Source organism: Chrysemys picta, chromosome 2 (assembly GCF_011386835.1).
Source record: "Chrysemys picta bellii isolate R12L10 chromosome 2, ASM1138683v2, whole genome shotgun sequence".
Lineage (NCBI taxonomy): Eukaryota > Metazoa > Chordata > Testudines > Emydidae > Chrysemys > Chrysemys picta.
The window spans coordinates 261691309-261712096 of NC_088792.1; the positions used below are offsets into that span (position 1 = coordinate 261691309).

Here is a 20788-nt window from a genome sequence, read left to right on the forward strand (position 1 = left end):
AAGGCCAGGACCAGCACCATAAATTTGATGAAGAAGGTGACTGGGAGAAAGTAAAGGAATTTCAAGAGCACCAGAACATGATAAGAGCAGCAGGCAGGGGAGAGAATGTTTTTAGTGGCATGTTGGAAAGACTGAAGGAAGCAGCAAGGTGAAAGTCTGGGATACCAGGAAGAAAGAGTTTGCAGTTGTCAAGATGAGAAATGATTAGGAACACACATGGAAATGAAGAGGAACAGTAATGGAGAGGTATATGGAAGATTATTATATATTCATTTCTATGATTAAAATTTCCCAAAGATTTCCATTTATGTTTATTCAAGATATATATCTTGGTGTAACAGAACTGGCAAATGAGTAATGGATGGAGATATCATAGTAATGAATTAGTCCAGTTAATCCCTTTAACTATTCTACAGAATCCATAATTTAAGTATCTCATGCTGCAGAACATTTTAATTGAAATACACATAAGCAAGCTTTAGACCAACCTTAATCACATAGAAGTGTCTAAGGCATAGAATGATGCCTGTGCCCAGATGATTATTTAGCTTATGTTTCCTCCTATGGCACTCTGTTGCGGGTGTCCGTGATCATTTGTCTCATTGAGAGCACCCTGGGTTCCATTTTGTTTTAACTAAGAGGCTCAGCTATAGCTGACCCTGTTGACCCATCCTATGTTGTATGCAGTGTTTTTGGAGCTGTGTCAGTCCCAGGATATTAGAGGGACAAGGTGAGTAAGGTAATATCTTTTATTAGACCAACATTTTTGTGAGATAGTTAAGCTTTCGAGCTACACAGAGCTCTTCAACAGGTATGGGAAAGGTACTTGAGTGGTCTCTATGTACTAACTACATATGCTAAACTATATGTTCGATCTGGTATTTAGCTGTGACATTCTTAGTATCTTTCCCAGACCCAAGGAAGAGCTAGACAAATAGAAGATATTACCTCACCCAACTTGTCTGTCCAACTCCTATATTTTACTTACAACTAAATCAAGAATATAGTCTCGTTTTTATATGCTCTAAAACTGATGATTCCACAAAGCAACCATGTAAGATGCTAAGAAATTGCTTCTCTAAATCTTGTCCTGATATGAAATTGGAACAGTTCATATGTGCATAGTAGAACTTGCCTGTTATTACTCTTTTATTAAACACAGTTGCCTCTTTGATCTTTGTCAACACTGTGCATTCGATATCCTTGTCTTGATCAGGAGATTGCTAGCATGAATTTAGGAGAATATTTTTATTCTCATGACATGGGATATAAATCAACATCCTTCACAATGATAGCATCAATGCCTGTCTCAAATATCTACAAGACAATGGACAACACTCTGATATCCACCACAAATACACTGCCAGTCTCATCCATTTCATCATCACCCATTCTAATTTTACATTCAACAACACACACTTTATCCAAACCATGGGAACAGCCATGGGTAAATGGATGGCTCCCCAATATGCCACCCTCTTCATGAGCCACCTTGAGGAAGAATTTCTGGATAAATGCACAACAACAAAAAATGATATACCAGAGATACATCAATGCTATTGTCATCCTCTGGACAGATGACCTAAACTCTTTCTTAGATTTCCACCACAACTTCAACAACAATTATCCTTCCATTACATTTTTTTCTAGAACACTCCCAGCATCAGTTTCCCGAACAGCACAGTCAGCTTCAGCAATAGAACCCACGGATCACCACACATACCTTCACAGATCCAGTAATCACCCCAAACGCACCAATAAATTTATTATCTACAGCCGGGCACTCTGATGTCACAGAATATGCTTTGAGGAGAAAGTCCAGGATATACAGCTTAATTCAACAAACAAGCACACTCCAACAAAGTTGCAGATTGCGTCATGGAATGGACCACCCAAGTCCTCTGGGAAAACCTGCTTCAACATAGAAATGAACCCCCTTCTGACTACACACCCCTAGTTGTCACCTACCACCCCACACTAGAACCCACATGGACTACCATTAAACAATTTCAACCCATACTTGTAACCCATACTGAAAGGAATCTTTCCTGAATCCCCTATTTTGTTCTTCAAAGAATCCCCTCATCTTTGCCATCTCATCATCAGAAGCAAGCTCCCCATAGACCAGGACACGCCAACAATATGCATCATCAGTCCCTGCCATAATAGATGCAAAACCTACAGACATATATCCACTATATAATGATCAACCTCCCCAGCCACACACCATTAATTACCCCAAAAACAGCTATTTGGAAAACAAATGAGACAATCACTATGCTCTCAAATGAACTCATACAGACAAAACCAGCATATCACTTGTGGGTGAACACTTTTCACAAAGCAATCACTCTATATCTGACCTATCATTCCTCTTTCTCAAAGGAAACCTGCACAACAATTTCAGAAGATGAGTCTGAGAGGTTAAATTCATAACTTTGCTAGATAGTAAAAATCATGGACTGAATAGAGACACTGTATTGGTGGCTTATTACAACCATCTATAACCCACTAACCTGCCCACCTCCAGCTTTGGTCGAATAAAAGATATTGCCTCATTCACGTTGTGCTTGGGCTAAGTCAATAAGTGAGAGTCCTCTTTACATGTAATGCTTTATAACTTGACTAATCTCTCCCAACAAGTAAAATATCAAACTACGGATCCTATAACATTGATGCCAATAGAAATTTTGACTTGACTTCAATGGGAACAGGATTGCCTTCATTCCTGAAATTTATTTTATCCCTATTTAGGTACTTCATGAATGAAAATATAATATGCCCATTTTATCATTGGTTTAGTCTTGCAAATCCATCACTGTCACTAAACAGAATTCAGACATTAAGCAGAGATCTATGACACATAACCAAAATGTTACTTTTAATCTCTGACTTGTTACACTCTCACATGTAGTAGTATAAATCAATAATTGTGTCTACTTACCATACAGTTATGAAATCATATATTGGCTCTGTTTGAAGAACAGTAAAATTGATATAGATTCCATTACCAGGTGGTACTCGGACAAGCCAAAAGCAGTCCTGAAAGTTTGGGTACTCATCAGGGTATCCAGGAGAATATATGGTGCCATTCATTGCAGTTATATTTCCTCCACAGAGAGCTTAAAAACAAACAAAACAACAACAACAACAACAACCACATTTATTTTCACTGCAGGAGCAGTCAATAACTTTTGCATTCTTTTTAGAGGGTGTGAAATCCTTATTTGTGAATACATTGAGCATGTGCATAGTTGAACTGTGTTATGGAAAACTAAAGAACGTCAGCTGGATATGAGAAACGTAAAAGCTACAAACAGCAAGAGGCCCAATTCTGAAGTCCTTACTCAGTTGAATCTCCCAGAAAAAAACAACATAGTAGTCCTGACTAAGAGAAGGCTTGAAGACTGGCTCCCGAATCCATTTTTAGATAATTAGATAATAGGCTAAATTCTACCTGACCGCATCCACCCCATGTGTGGATGCACAAGATGAGGAAAACAGTGCAATTACCTTCTTCTTTGTGGCCCTGTGTAGAGGCCAGGGACAGTTACATAGGGAGTGCAGGAATTGCTCCCACATTGTGTCCTCAGGGGATAGCTACACAAAATGCATTGGGTGACAGGGCCGGCTCTAGGTTTTTTGCCGCCCCAAGCAAAAACATTTTTGGCTGCACCCCACCCCAGCCCTGAGCTCTCCCCCTCCCCCACCCACACCTCCTGCCGCCCCAGCCCTGGGTTCTCTCTTCCCCCCGACCCGCATCCCCTGCTGCCCCATCCCTGGGCTCCCCCCCCACACCAAACGTGACCTCCTCATTCAGCACAGCAATCCCTGTTTACACTTGCAGTGGGGATCAAACCATTTCTCCTATTTTTATTTCACTTTAGTATAAATTTCGCCCCCTCCCCCATCACCCCGTCTTTAGTGCTCCAAAATGCACATGGAAGGCATAGGGACTAACCCTCAAACCTTGTACCTGGAAAGAAATGGGGATCTAGTTAAGAGGGTTCCGGCAAAGGAGCAGGTGTGAGGGTGCTTGGGGACTCTACACTGGCACAGAAGCAGGGTGTGATGTACTCGCAGAGGAAGGTGGAGAAGGAGAGGGGTATCAGGAGGATTGCGGGAGAAGAGGAGCAGGGGAAGGGGGAGGTGCGGGAGGAGAGGGCTGGGGGAGGATACAAGGGGAGAGGTGCGGGTGAGGGGAGAGTACAAGGGGAAGGGGTACAGCGAAGGAGCGATGGGGGGAGGTACCAGTGAAGAGGCTGCGAGTTGGATGGGGGGAGCAAGGACTGAGAGGGGCAGGGGCTGACAGTTGCTTCCCTAGCCCGTGCAGGCAGAGCCGAGAGGACAGACACTGACCCCCAGGTGCCCGAGCCGTGGGGGTCCCCCGGCGGGGCATTATTCCCCGCTGTCCTGCTCGGAGCCAGGCTCTGCCTCTCCCTGCCCCTGGCACTGTGGGAGCCCGGGGCAAGCAGCCCGGGGCTGAGGCGGGGGAGGTGCGCGGTGGGCTGGGTCCGGGGGCAGCTCCCTGGGAGCTCGGGCAGCCCAGCCACTCACCCCAACAGTGCACGAGCCAGGATCCGCGCCCCCTGCCCAGCCCGGCAGCGCCCTGCCCGGCCTACTCGGGCGGGGAAATGCTACGCCGCCCTTGGGAGACTCAGGGCAGCAGTGGTAGCAGCAGCGGTGGTGGCAGCAGGACCCCTCTTCCCTCCCTGCATCCCGGGCCCTGCTTCCCTCTGTCCCCGGCTCCTCACACACTCCGGGAGCCCCTCTTGCTGCCGCAGCCCGGGCTTGGCTCCAGGGGACGATGCTCTGGCTCTCCAGCGGCCGGGCTCTGGCCAGGGCTGGCTCCTAGCTTTTTGCCACCCCAAGCAAAAAACAAAAAAAAGGGGGGGTGCCAGAGTGCTGCCCCTTGGAAAGTGCCACCCCAAGCACATGCTTGCAGCGCTCGTGCCTAGAGCCGGACCTGATTGAGGATGATGATGGATAGGTGGAACTGGTTTGGTGTGAGTGTGGAGGGAGAGAAAGAGTAGAAAGTATGCAATGCAGAACAAGAAGGAAAGCAATTTTGCATTTCCCAAGAGTGGTTCTGGCTAAGTAAGCAAGAATTCTTCCTACATTCCTACAGTTTCCTGACAAAGTGTACCCCCTCAACCCTTCATCCAGTGCGCCTCTGGCTCTAAAGTTTTTAGTTATATATATGCATTACATAATATATTTAGACTGCTGAACTTTTTCCTTCATACTTTTTCTCTCTAGTTTTTCCTATTTCTCTATAGACAACATTGAGGGATTATGGCATAGAATCCAAAGTAGTAATAATCAGGCCAAATCCTGGGAAACAAAGCAAAGCCCACATAAGTACGCTTAATTCAGAGTAAATTTCCTGAAGAATAGTGGGGCTGAGGCAAAGAATCATTAGTCCCAAAACATGCTTAAGGGCCTTCAACCTAAATGTGACCAGCTGCGGCAGGGTATGGAGGAGTGTAACACTACTGTCCTAAGGGGATTGCTATGTGTATGAGTTTACCTGTATACGCCCACATCATCTTTAATGTTGCAGCATGGAGACTTTCAGCATTCTACTTGGCATGCAGGGCTATATGGAGATCTATGTCTAGATTCTCCACAGCCCAAGCAAGCCACACAGTGGACACATTGCATTTCTGCTGCTTTTACATGTAATGTGTCCACAGAAGCAAGCAAAGGATTTGGGACAATGTCTTAACTATGCTAGGACAAAGAACAACAACTGGAATTTAGAAGGGCTTTATCAGAATCAAATATCTTAGAAAAGCAGAATCTCAAAGAAATGACAGTGAATTATTTTTTCCTCCTCTTCAGGCATGGAAACAAAAATGATTTAAAAAACCCAAAACACCTCTTTATTGAGATCTGATTCAGGTTGTTTGCCTCAAAGAGGCAGGCATTATTTGATAAGTCATAAATCTATAGTATGTTAAAACAAATATATTACATTAAATATTGTTAAAAATTTTAAAAAGTGTTCTCCTCTCCAGTTAAGCATACAAGAAAAACAAAACAAAACAAACAATACCAACTTGATTTTCATGCTTTGGAGAACTTTAATCTCAAATAAAAACAAATGCAAGTAGAAGATACCTAATTATCTTTAAAAAAAAAACAATCATGACATAGCAAAATGTTAACACACTTAATAAAGATACTACTTCAGATGCTTGCACAAAAAATGAACAGATGCAATTCCTCTGCAAGTTGAGCCATGTTGCCATTCCCTAGTTATCTAGTACATTAGATCAGGGATTGGCAACCTTTGGCACGCGGCCCGTCAGGGAAAGCTTCCGGATGGGCCGGGACAGTTTGTTTACCTGCAGCGTCCACAAGTTCAGACGATCACAGCTTCCACTGGCTGTGGTTTGCCGTTCCAGGCCAATGGGGGCTGCGGGAAGCGGTGTGGGCCGAGGGTCCCAATCTGTGGTCAATAAGTCTTTTTTTCTCCATTATCCTATTGCCAGCTAGTCACCAAACCTCATCTGCATCACAGAAACCTAGCTGACACAGTCGGCCTGGTGTCCTTTTACCTGGTCTCATCAGGAAACGTTTTTCACCGCAGAAATAGATGCAGAAAAACCTTCTGTAAGCAGCATAGCCATTCTATTTCCTTTTGGGCTCAAATGCAGGAAAATCTCACTCAAATCAAAATCCTTTGCAGCTGCTCACTGCATATGTGAGTCCACAAGTAAAGCTAACCTGGATATCTTTCTATCTCTACGTCGTCAAATTCCAAACAATTTAAGTGGCATGGCAAAATAAACTCACAGAGCAGACCAGAGGAGGACAATTCTGTTTTGCAACATCTTTTTAAGGTTTCTAAATTTATCATTTTTCTTCTGTTGCAGAAAGAAAACAAAACCATATGTGTGTCTGACTCAGGTTCAAATCCCTGATTAGCCTTATTCAGAGCAGAGTTTTTCATTTCAAATCAGGCAGAGCAGAGACTTAACCCTAGGTCTTCCAAATTCCAGCCCAGTAATCTAGCCACCTAGTTACGGACTCTCTCCAACAAAATGTTGTGGAAACTGATACATCTCCATGCAATGTTTTGGTTTTGACAAAACAGCCCAATTCCAACCAGCTCTTCTCTGCAACTACTTTCTGCTCTAAAAACACAGGACTCTACCAATTGAGCTCAAAGAGAAATCTCAAGGAGCTGTCTGTGGCAGTAGTAATAAGTAAAGTAAGGCTTTTCAGTCCAGCCTATAGACAGACAACAAATTATTAAACAGTAAGAGAGGTTTGATTTGATGAAGTAAAGGGAAGGGGAATATGGGATGGCATATCTTTACACAATACATACCTTCACACCTGGGGAGAGGATGGTTCCAATTACGACTGACTCCATGTAGACAAGTCAGTGCTGAATTTCCAATTAAGGTGTACCCAGGAAAACACTCAAATGAAATTGTTTGTCCTACAGTAAAGTCATTTCCAATCACAAAACCATTACGGAATGGCCGAGGGTCAGGACAGCTTTGCAACTGATAAGCTGAAATAAATAATAATATATTTTTTTTAAAAATAGTCCTAAAATGTAATATCAGTTCTGATCTGTATTTTAATGCTTTAGTATTAGAAGCTTCACATTTTGGGTGACAAAAGAAAAGTCCTTGCTCTTCTCTCCGATTCCACCAAAGGAAGAAGAATATAAAGCCTTGCAGTCATTTAGTCACTTTATGACACAGTAATAATCAAAGACCATCTGATCTGCATGGGAGTGGGAGGGATTGTGGAGCTATACCCTGGCCAGGGTGGTAGGAAGTAATCACACAACACCATCTGGAGTTCATTCGTTCACACAGGAAGCAGTCACTGCTACATGCCTTGAGGTGTTCAGTGACCTCTCCCTTTTGCTGGTACGTGCAAAAAAGCAACAGTTTACCATGGGTTTGCATATTTTGGAGTGTATTGCCCCGACCGATGCACTAATGGGAGATATTCTTGCACTTTAGAAAGCACAAGAACTGCAGTTTTGTCCAGCTCCTGTTCAGGAGGAGAAAAGAGTGACAGAATATGCTCCTTATGCCCTCTCCCCATGAACCTATGCAAAGTTAGGCCACACTGCTGCCCAATGCATTACATATGCTGAAAGAGAACAGCTGACATTAAGGCTACTTATCTTCCTCTCTACTCTTTTTTCCCCTAGCAAATCTAAAAGTCTAAAAGATCCCAGCACTGAGTTTTAACATCATAGATTTACTGGTGAAAGTGTAAAGAGTATAAACCTATTTCACAATTTCAGGTGGCCTTTTTCAAGAAGTCATGAAATACCCAGACCTCCTCTGCCTTGTATTGTAGAATTGTTGAGGAAAGAGGTGTTCCACCGAATCTGGACAATTTGGAGACCATAATTTGGAGACCATTGATTGGACCCCTATATATAGGTGAGTATCAATATCTCTCTAAAATGTTTAAAGCATTAAGAGCAATTTCATTACACATGCAGTGTCTCTTCCAATATATATTTAATAGATGTAGCTCTGATTAATAAATAATAATAATCTACCCTTATTTAGCATTTTATCATGCTTTTGTGGTGCATAGATCTCACAGTGCTCCTTGGCAAATGGCATATTATTTTGTTCATATAGCACTAAATCTAGATTCCCAAAGAAGCCAACTAGAATTTGCCTAAACATGGAGTTAGGAACATGTTAGAAGATACTTCAAGATTTGGATTATGGGGTGTGATTCTTGTCATTCTAACATTTTCTAAGAAGCTTTACTGCAGGGTGGTTTCTATAATAACATGGGGTATTCTGTTTAGTCTGGATCTTTTCCAACTCAGAAAGTGGATAGCTCATGTATCTCACATAAGCCATACCATGAAAATGGTTATTGTTTTTAAATTCGTAGGCCTTTTCTTTGAACAAGAGTGCTGATCCAATTCCTTCAGAATGATCCTGTGGCTATCTCACCAACGACTTCGTTTTTATCAGTCTTCACAACCTCTACAGGGCTGGTCTGCTTAGTACTTGTGCAGGAGTTTTCCAAAGAAATCACAGGCTGCTGCAGAAGGTGGATGTGGTGATTCACTGTATGGCTTTGTTCCCTCTTAGTCTATACCAAACCAATGTCCCAGAATGACCTCACTGCACATTAAGCAATGGGGACCATTTTCTAGCTTTTTTGAGATGGGGTGACCACATCTGCACGCAGTATTCAAGGTGTGGGCATACCATGGATTTATATAGAGGCAAAATAATATTTTCTGTCTTATTATCTATCCCTTTCTTGATGATTCCCAACATTCTGTTCACTTTTTTGACTGCCACTGCACATTGAGTGGATGATTTCAGAGAACTATCCACAATGACTCCAAGATCTTTCTTGAGTAGTAACAGCTAATTTAGACCCCATCATTGTATATATATAGTTAGGATTATGTTTTCCAATGTGCATTACTTTGCATTTATCAACATTACATTTCATCTGCCATTTTGTTGCCCAGTCACCCAGTTTTGTGAGATCCCTTTGTAGCTCTTTGCAGTCTGCTTAGGACTTAACTATCTTGAGTAGTTTTGTATCATCTGCAAATTTTGCCACCTAACTGTTTACCCCTTTTTCCAGATTGTCTATGAATATGTTACATAGGACTGGGCCCTGGGTATCCATAAACATCCGACTTCCAGAAGCTGGGACTGGGCAATAAGGGATGGATCTCTCAATAAATTGCCCTGTTCTGTTCATTCCCTCTGAAGTATCTGGCATCAGCCACTGTCGGAAGACAGGATACTAGGCTTGATGGACCATTGGTCAGACCCAGTATGGCCATGCTTATGTTCTTATGCTGCTTTCTTGGGGGTCTGGGAAGGCAAGGTGGAGGTTTTTTGCCTTTCCCACAGCTGGTTTGGGGCATATATGAAATGGGGGTTAGACTACAATGTTGCAACTCATTATGTGAGTATGGGGCAGGTACCCTGTAGGGAAGGGATACCGTGGTCAGATAAAATGGATTGGTAAAAGATTTATACGAGGTACTCTTTAAAGGAGGAGAAATAGTGAGAGTTCAGGTCTCCTATGACTGGTACTCCTTTTTTCCTTTCTTACTCCCCTCAACCCTCATTTGATTTGGGGGGGGGGTGACTGGTCCCCAGCTATGGATTGCCTGGGGACCAAGATGGGTAAACAGGGAGGACTGTCAGCAGTCTCTCCCTCCCCCGGTATATGTAAATGATTATAGAATTACCTGCACCCCACACTTTTATCCGCCATGTACACCCTGATATTTAGGAATAACGTTATGGCCTAATTAAACAACATCCAGTGTCTCCTGTCCTTCTTCTGGCATAGCCAGACAATGATATTAAGGCCCATTTTACTGTTAAATATCCTACACCTTATTTTTAAAGGAGTAGGAATATGATCTACAATGTACTGTCCACTTCCAACACAGGCAGTTATTAGTCTTCATACAGTCCCACTGTATTTTAAATGTATATAGTACTCATCTTCATTTTTTCCCATGAATGATTACTTGCTCTGAATTGTTAAGTAGCCTCTGCATCACACCACATTGCCACATTTATTAAATTGCGCATAACACTTTGTTTTTGAATCATGCACAAATCTTTTCCAGAATAAGCCTTCATATTTATTTTCTAACAATGAAAAAATAGCTATAACAATCAGCTTGTTCACACATAAGTGTATCGAATCACTCACCTTGGTATATAATATGAAACCCTTGTTTGTTCTGTGAGTAGTCACTGTGAAAATATAAGCTGGTTTCATGAGTTGTACTAAACAGAGAAGCTGGTAACTGAGGACCACTAAGTCTCCCAATAACAGTACTAGTTTCTGTAGATCCACTTCTTACTTCTAAGTAATCATGTATTGTCTCTGTTGAGAAATTTACGAATTGCAAATGCACACCTGAAAAACAATATGGGCAAACAAAAGCATTTGGTATCCAATGAATAAAGATCAATTATGTAAATTATATACAGATGGACATTAGAAATTAATGTATTGGTGGTATTAAACAATTACAATTATACTGCAGGATGTCATGTTGGTTACTCAGTACAAAACAGTCTTTCCTCTTCATACAGTAATTACTAAACCTAATGTCCCAGCAAGAGAAAGAATACTGATGTTGAAAGTGCTGTCTCCCCAAAGACATACAAACCAAGGACTGGACCTTTGAGGTAATTAAAGATTCCATGGCATGTTTTGTAAAACTAAGGATTTTAGTCCTAATATCTTTGCCAAATTTCACTTTTGGTAATTACAGTCTAATAAACTCAATTGTAGCTTTCATTTCAGTTGTGTTCCATCATCCAAGAAAAATATTCATTTCAATGGTAGTTAAAGTGATCTCTAAATAATATACTTCAGAGTGCTTTGATTTTTTTATAGGGGGGACTAGGTACAAATCAATAAATACCATATACATAATTTATTTCAGTCGTTCAAAAAAGGGTGTACTCTAGCATTATGGGATACATTTTTCAGCACTTCACAGTAGGAATTAGAAATGCAGTTCCTATATTTAATTCCCCATACACTGTGCTGAAGGATGCTCTTGTAAATAATGAGACATTTCTGCATCTTTGATTCAATGAGGAACAACAAAAGAGTTTACGAGATGAGTTGCAGATTATCTATCTCCTCCATATGATTTGTTACAATTATTAGGGGACAGCGGGAGGAGGAACTGCTCAACCAAAATAGAGGATACTGGACCCGTTAAACATTTTCCCTTTTTATGTTGTTCCGAATAAGGTACAATAAAGCAGCCTTTCTATTTTGTCTGAAGTGATTTAATGCCACTGTACAATGATAATGCAGTGCTTTCATTACAAAGATGATTGAGCCCCTTTGGTGGTTCTGGCAAAGACAATCATCATGATTTCATATAATGTTCAATTACATATAATGCCAATATAATTATTGAATAATCATTAATAATTTTGTAACTATGTAAATCTTAATATTTAAATAGTATTGGTCACTGCAACCTCTAGAGATTTCTTTCCGGATACAATGCAAGCCTTGTGAATAGTTTTCTGAGTCATGTAACATTTATATTCTATAGGAACAAATTTAGTACATGATTTAATTACAATTACTTCTGCCTCTGTACCTATGCTGTATTTGCTTTGGAGAAAATCTCATAACAACATATAGACTTCTTCCATTATAAATTTGTTCTTTCCTTCTTTGGTTCTGCCATCCTTCCAAGTTTAGGTTAACATGACTAAAACTAACCCCCCTGTTTTTTCCCTCTAAAATAACATCCATTTCCCCCATTCTCTGTTGCTGTTGGCAAAACCACCTTCCATCCAGTCATTCAGGCTCATAAACTCATAAATTCAACCAGGCTGTGTCCAAACCTTGCCCCTTTCTTGTTCTGTAACATTTCTAGAGTTGGTAATTTATTTCAGTTCACAGACCTAAAACTTCAAATGCCTCATAATCATGGATGAGTGCTTGATAAGTGCCATTTCCTCCCCTCTAGCCTCCTTGACTCTCATATTCCACGCTCACCCTTCCACTCTATGCAAATGGCAGCTCTGAAATCATCTTTGTTGCCTGTCACTCAAGTCACAATGGCCCCCTTCTCTTTTAATTACTCCACTGGGGCTCTCTTCCACTATATCAAGTTCAAACTTTTTGCCATTTCCTTCAAGTCCTTTTAAAAACCATTGCCGTCCTCCCTACTTGTCCGCTTTAATTGAAATTCTGTCACCCTTTCATTTTGACTCAATATTGTGCTTGTTTGCCTCACGAATGTCTTTATATTTTTTCAATGGACCTTTATACTTTGAACACCCTCCATTAACTGATCCATTCGTTTATTAGCCTCCCCTGAATTAGGCATACAATGGCACAACAAACATTTTTTAAAATATAATCAGGCCAAAAATCTCAGAAAAAATAGCAAAATATCAAATGAAAAATCCATTTAAATCAATTGCAAATCAGCCATGACTGGATATTCACATTTAATTAATAATAATTGAAAATAACTGTAAATTAAGTGCCCTTTGTTTTTAGTACCTTATCACACAAACAGTGATTAAGATAAAGATTATTTGAAAATTAAAAAAGCCTGTAACCCAAAATTCCAACTCAGGAAAGTACCGTTATTCAAAAAGCACTTAATCGGATGCTTAAGTCCTATTGAATGGCAGGGGTGCTGTAGAAAAAAAAAATAGTATGTGGACATGTAATTTAAAGACTGAATCTTAAAACGTATGCATAATGCACAAGTGGCATCCTTAATTCTGGAATTTCCTAACTTTTGAGTGCTTGACTTTACAACCTTAATGATGTTCTTTTGCATGTGTGTGTTTCTGTGTCAGTAATCTTCAAATATATTAATTAGAAACCATTTGTATACAACATACCAAGTGTATTTTTAAAGGTGAAATGGCTCTTAACTCATTAATATGAAATCACAGCAAAGGGACAACAATAGACAATGAATAATATGGATGACCGGCACTGTTTTCTGATATTTTCTGGGGGAAAAATTGTTCTCAAATTATTTTATTTGGATAGGTCTATCATATAGCCGAAAATAACGTGTGCCCAGGCCCCAAAGATGCATTTCGTTCAGGAAGAATTATGTTAAGTTTAATATTCTTGAATATATAGAATGATGTAGGAAATAGTTTTCGTGTCCCACAAAACATTTCAAGATTTCAAAATGTTTCCCATTTAGCACTGGGACAAAATTGAGCACTTATGGATTAAAAAAAAAAGGCAAAAAGAAATTTTGGGCACAAGAAACCAAAATAGGCAGGTGGTGAGGGCAGTCACCTTGACTGTAGGAGGCCTAGGTTCAACTCCGTACTCTGCCTTGCTCATGCATCCCATGACAGGGAAGGGAGAAGAATTCTCTCACCAGAAGTCTATAATTTACCGGATAATTAATTGGCATCCGTTTAACACCAATTTTTGCAGATCCATTCTTAGAAGTAAAAGGTTGCTGGGCACCAACGTAGATGCATATCTGTCACAGTGAGTCGGTTTTGTAACACTGAACATAAGTGCAGAAAGTGTGCTGAAGAATTAATTTAGTGCTAAACTTTTTTCAGTATTTTTTATTTCATACAGTTTTGTTTCTAGCTTTATTTATTCATTATTCGGTGTACTATGTGCATAAAATAACATACATACTATAAATATAAAATGACTAAGGATGGGGTAAACTTTAAAAATAGTAAACTAGTCATATATTTAAAAGCAGATACAAGCAATTGACAGTAGTTTTGGGGAAATTTTATCATTGTTTTCTTTATGCACAAGCCCTATAACCTGATTCTCAGTTTTATGACACTGCTAATCTTTAAAATGTATTTTAAATCTACTGACAGAAATCTGTGGGGCAATATAAATATATAAAATATTTTAAAAAATTGTTAAGTATTTTCGAGCTATAAACACAAGAGACAAGATAATTCTTGAAAGGATACATACCAAACCCAATAGGTAGCTTTATTGTCCATGTGCAATCTAAACTGCTGGGATAGTTTCCAGGAAACCCAGGGCTAAGAATCACTCCACTGAAGTCAGACATAGCACCACCACATTGTGCTGCAAAATGAGGGAGATACTTGTAGATGGTAGTTACAGGTGAGATTTCAATTTTAATCACATCACACTTTCTTTCTTTCTTTCTTTCTTTCTTTCTTTCTTTCTTTCTTTCTTTTATAGTTTTCTGTAGAACTCACCAGTATAGTATCTAATAGATACATTAGCTCTCCCTAAAGAGGGCCCTGGAGAAATTGATAAGTCTTCTGCTCTTTTCCCTTCCCTGTAGAGGAGGTTCTACTTGGGACATATTTCCTCCTTTCTTCCACATATTTGACTATTGTGGGAAAGCTTTGCAAAGAGAACAGTTTCACAGTGCACTCTGACTACAGATTGGCCTGATCTCCATTGGATGTGTATTCCATAATCAAACACCCTTTATCTCCAAGTCTTGCATAATTTTCAGTCTGGCAAACTGAAGAAGCAAATTTTATATACAATAAACATACCTAAACATATTGGAATAGGGTAATTCCATCTTCTCACTGGTCCAGGCATACAGGTAATATGTGAATGTCCCTACAATGACAAGACAAGACATATATTAATGCATTTTACAAATACAGTACACTACTTAAAATAACATGCAGTGATATTTCTTGACAACATCAATATGAATAAAAAGGAAGAGCTTATAAAAAGTTTTACCTCTATTCTTATTTTGTAGTTTGTACTTTACCGGAACATGTAACCCTTACTTGTGTGACTATCCACCCCTTTACCAAATGGCTCCATGGTTTATAATTTTATTGCTGGTACTAAGAATACAGGCTTGAATTCTGTGATACTAGCCATAACATTTTGATGAGCTGAATCACACTGTAAAGGTTAAAAACTCAAGATCCAAATCTAACTAAAGCAATTCAATATTGTTTAATTATTAGTGTATTCCAATACTGATGTTTTAGCAGATTTGGCAAAGATATTTACATTTAGGTCAAGAAAAATGTTTTCTAAAGGATTAAGCCAGTCCTGACAGAAAAACAAGTTTGTTTAAGTGTCCAGAAATTAAAACATTAGAGTTACAGTACTGTTCTCTCTAAGAAGTAGTGCTCTTTTACAACAAAATATGTGCCATAAATGTTCTAAAGTTCCTCCTTTGGTATATCAAGACAATCCAAATCAAGATGGTTCCATGACACACCCAGAGACAGCCACTATCTGGCTCAGCATCTCTTATGTAATCATGAATGTCTGGGACAGGATATCAAACAGAAAGTTAAAAGAACTATAATGCATCTGGGCTCTTCTGGAAAATTATATATTTCAAGTGTATATTTCAAGATGATCTTGTTAGAACTATTTGTGCAACCTTAATTTGAAATGAGCTGCTAATATTGTTAAAGCTGTATTGCAGTTCAAAGCCTACAGTATCTATAGGAACTGAATGTTTGTAAAGCCCACACACAGTAATTTAGGGCAATTTATTAATTAGTCTGTGGCCCACTTATCTTCTCTCCTAGTAGAGAAAGAAAACATTTCTGTCTTACTGCATGCTATCAGCTCAGAGTTGACACAAAACCAAAGTGACAATATCATACTGTATGTGACGGCAAAACAGTCCAATGGGATTGTTTGTGTGTGTGTTTGTACGGTCTATGCTGTTAATTATAACATTTGGGGTTTTTTTCACATGTTCAGTGTGATTCATCTGTTCATGCTCCAATATTTTTGTATGAAATAAAACAAAGGTGAAAATACACAGAAATAATTGTTGTGTTGCACCTTAATGGCAGCCTCCTACAATCATCCTCATGCTGCCTTCCTTTTCTAGGCAACATAAAGAATAAACGGAGACCTCCAGAAGGTTACAGTTGAAGCTGCAAGAAAAGCATTAGGAGAGGCAGAGACCCCATCAGCTAATTTCGAAAGGCAGGGAAATCACAGCATTCAGATGGTCCCAAGGCTGGTGGGGGGAGGAGGGGTTGAGGAAGGATGAGAACAGAAGTCCCAAACCCAAATAGCAGTTTGCAGAACTGAGTGAGGATGAGCAAGGAATATAATGGCAAGGAGGGAAAACAAACATTCCTGTTGCAAAAGCTCTGCCATCCTGAGTGTACATACTTTCTATTTCAGAGTAGCAGCCGTGTTAGTCTGTATCCTCAAAAAGAACAGGAGTACTTGTGGCACCTTAGAGACTAACAAATTTATTAGAGCATAAGCTTTCGTGGGCTACAACCCACTTCTTCGGATGCATATAGAGTGAAACATATATTGAGGAGATATATTTACACACACACATACAGAGAGCATGAACAGGTGGGAGTTGTCTTACCAACTCTGAGAGGCCAATTAAGTAGGAGAAAAAAAAACTTTTGAAGTGATAATAAAGATAGCTCAGTACAGACAGTTTGATAAGAAGCAAGTGTGAGAATACTTACAAGGGGAGATAGATTCAATGTTTGTAATGGCTCAGCCATTCCCAGTCCTTATTTAATCCTGAGTTGATTGTGTCTAGTTTGCATATCAATTCCAGCTCAGCAGTCTCTCCTTGGAGTCTGTTTTTGAAGTTTTTCTGTTGTAATATAGCCACCCGCAGGTCTGTCATAGAATGGCCAGACAGGTTAAAGTGTTCTTCCACTGGTTTTTGAGTATTATGATTCCTGATGTCAGATTTGTGTCCGTTAATTCTTTTGTGTAGAGACTGTCCGGTTTGGCCAATGTACATGACAGAGGGGCATTGCTGGCACATGATGGCATATATCACATTGGTAGATGTGCAGGTGAATGAGCCCCTGATGGGCTCATCTTGATTATCACTTCAAAAGTTTTTTTTCTCCTACTTAATTGGCCTCTCAGAGTTGGTAAGACAACTCCCACCTGTTCATGCTCTCTGTATGTGTGTATATATATCTCCTCAATATATGTTTCACTCTATATGCATCCGAAGAAGTGGGTTATAGCCCACAAAAGCTTATGCTCTAATAAATGTGTTAGTCTCTAAGGTGCCACAAGTACTCCTATACTTTCTATTGCTGTCATTCATGCTACCTCCTGTTGCTAAGCAGAGGGAGCAAGGAACTCCACGGCAACCACTTACATAACCAAAGCCAGAAAGTGAACCAGATTCTGCTCCTTAAGATTTACAGATCTATGTTAAAGATTTGACTGTGGTTGGGATTTCTAAATCTTCATGAGCTGCAAACATAGAAAACATTGAAACCATATATACACATGGTGTCAACTTAGGCATACTAGTCATCCCATATAACTCACTCTGGCTGCCCAGTATAGAACAGGATTCCTAATAGTTTCTTTACTGGACAACAGAGACCTTAGTAACTGTGCTTATTATTAAGAGGAAAATCCTGTTGTACCATTAAGGGTGTAAAGGACCCCCTGCCTCAACAGAGGAAAGTTAGGCTATGAGGGGGAAATCCAAGTGCAGAGGCTATATCTGCACTTGGAGCTGGCATTGTGATTCCCAGCTCACACAGATGTAGCTGTGCTAGCTCTGCTCAAGCTAGTGCACTAAAAAGAGCGGTGTAGCCAGGGGAGCACAGGCAGTGGCTTGGGTTAGCCGCCCAAGTACATACCCACTTTTTGGAGGACAGTTGGATAGTGGTAGATCATACATTTGACACAAAGAGATTTATCAGCCCTGCAAAACCATAATCTAGTCTAGTTTGATGACATTTTCAGTGTGGAGTTGATATAGAATAACTTGGACATAAAAATATTGAAGAAGTGAAAGACAGATTTTTGAAACTGTAAAATTGACCTACCTGAAGGGAATATCCCTGATCACAGTGGAAAGAGACCACATCTCCAACCATGTATCTATCGCCAATTTTAATTCCATTGCTAGGGGTCTGTGGCTCGGGGCAAGAGTCCAAACCTATAGCTGTGAAAAGTTGAAAAGTTTAGCAATTAGAGTGTAAACTTCATCTGTTTTCAGTTATAAACTGCTCTGCATATTGGCTGATGCTGCATATCGGCAAGTGCGAGGTGGCTCTCAGGTGCGTCCAGGAGCCCACTGTTAAAATTCTGCCAACCTATGTAATAATTCTTACATAGGACCAAATACTTGTGGATGAATTAGAAAATATCTTTTATATCCATATCTATATCTCCAAGCAATGGAGAATGTGCCACATCCCTTGGTTCTCTGTTCCACTGGTTAATTTGTGACTTGTTTTCCATTTAAATTTGTCTAGCTTCAACTTCCAGTTATTGGATCTTGTTTTGTCTTTTTCTAATACATTGAGTGCTATCCTCAGTTATCTTCTCCTTTTGTAAGTACTTATAGATCTTGATCAAGTCATCTCTTAATCTCCTCTTCAATAAAATAATAGTTTCACCTCTTTAAGTCTCTCAGTGTAAGCTGTGTTTTCTAGATACCAGTTCATTCTTTGAGCTCTCTAAACACACTCCTATTTTTCAACATCCAGTTTAAATTGTGGACACCAAAACTTGTCACAGTATTCTGCCTCACCAATATTGTAAGGAGAAGTAATTCCAGTTCCCTATCTCCACTTTTTATACATCCCAGAAATACATTAGCACTCCAATCCACACCATTCCAATGCAAGGCCACGTTCAATTTGTTATATACCATCACCCAAAAATCTTTTTTAGGACTCATTGTTTTCCAGGATACAGTTCCCCTCCACCCCCACCCCCAACCCCGCAAGTGTGGCTTATGTTCTTTGTTTCTAAATATATGACTTGTTAAACAAATGTACAATTGTGTCTCACATACCAAACTCTCCAGATAGATCTGTAGAAATGACCTATCCACATTTTAATTTACTACTGCATTAACCTTTGTGTCACCTGCAAAATTAATCAGCAATGATTTCATGTTTACTTCTACATTATCAGTAAAAATACTAAATAGCAATGGGTGGAGCACAAATACCTTTCAGACTTCACTACACCCATGCTTGCCCATTAAGAATTACATTGAGATCACTCAATTAGCCACTTGTTAATCCCTTTAATAGATAATTTATTGAATGTATATAGTACTTTTTTTATTCAGAATGTCATGTGATACTAAGTCAATCAGTTTGCAGATGACTAAATATATTATGTCAACACACATACCTGTATCAAACTTCTAATTTAATCAAAGAATGACATAAAATTAATTTGACAAAATCTAAAGTCCATGAAACCATTTTTTCTGTCAAAAAGCATGTAAATTATATTCACATCCTGTATGTCTTTATTGAGATTTAGATTAAATTCAACCCTTTAAACAAGAATGATGACCATGACCTCTAAATCTTATATACAAAACCAACATGTATATATGTATTTATGTATGTATATCCTTTTATAAAGTGTCACTTTATAACAGGCAAAAAATACTAAGCAAAACAAATAGTAAAGAAGATCTTGAATAGTTTACTATCCAAAGGCAAGAGTGGGTATGGCACAACTAGCAATATATACAAAAAGTGCTTCTTTTTTACAAGGTGATAACCACATCTTGGGCTGAATATACATGGGGACCCAGGCTCTCCGGGTATATTGGATTCAGAGTTTATTAGCCCAGGATACACTTACTGCAGCATTAAGAGAAGGCAGCCACAGGTTATTATTATGCTGACATTTTTAATAGAATATTATGAGTTAAAATGAAAGAATATAAACTATAAAAGCTTAAAAGCATTTGGTGCATCCCCCTCACTCCTCCATCCTATCCTCCTTTTCTCCTTCTTTATTTCCCAGTCTCCCTCCTTCATATGCATCTTTCCAAATAAACCTTCTTTTTGGCAATGCTCTTTCTTTCAGATTAATGGTACACATTTTTATATCGTTTCAAAAATATATTTGGAAGGAGGAACTGGTATTCCATTGCAAGCAACCAATATAAACATTATGAAACTTACTGTGGGGACAACAGAGATAATGGAGATCAGAAAAGTTTAACCAATCAAACAAACAAACAAACAAAACCTTTCCCTTTTGAATATTATGCTGTATTTATTTATATTCTGGAGTTTTTCTTCATCACTCTACACATGTGAGAAGTTGAGGTAGTACCCTTTCAGAAGGAAAACAGCTGGAAAATTCTGAGTACAGAATCTAACCAGATCAGAAGAATTACAATAACCAATACCAAGTGTACAGTTATAAAGAAATGACCATGTAGTGATTGTGCAAGACCTTGCCTTCTGACTAATTAATATAGACTGTCAAATAATCAAAGTACTGGATTTGCATACTGTAAAACTGCTCAGAAGATCAGTAATTA

General features: G+C 39.3%; 1 protein-coding gene across 2 annotated transcripts in view; it reads right to left on the reverse strand.

The window, feature by feature from the left end:
* Positions 1-20788, reverse strand: part of CSMD3 (CUB and Sushi multiple domains 3) — a 1168516-nt gene that overhangs the window by 167673 nt on the left and 980055 nt on the right. For both annotated transcript variants that reach the window (XM_005287288.4, XM_008168301.4), the window contains 6 exons: positions 18309-18427; positions 15033-15102; positions 14470-14586; positions 10705-10914; positions 7340-7528; positions 2945-3122 (listed from right to left, as the gene is read on the reverse strand). In XM_005287288.4, the coding sequence (XP_005287345.2) occupies positions 2945-3122; positions 7340-7528; positions 10705-10914; positions 14470-14586; positions 15033-15102; positions 18309-18427 (883 nt within the window). The remainder of the gene's footprint in view (positions 1-2944; positions 3123-7339; positions 7529-10704; positions 10915-14469; positions 14587-15032; positions 15103-18308; positions 18428-20788) is intronic.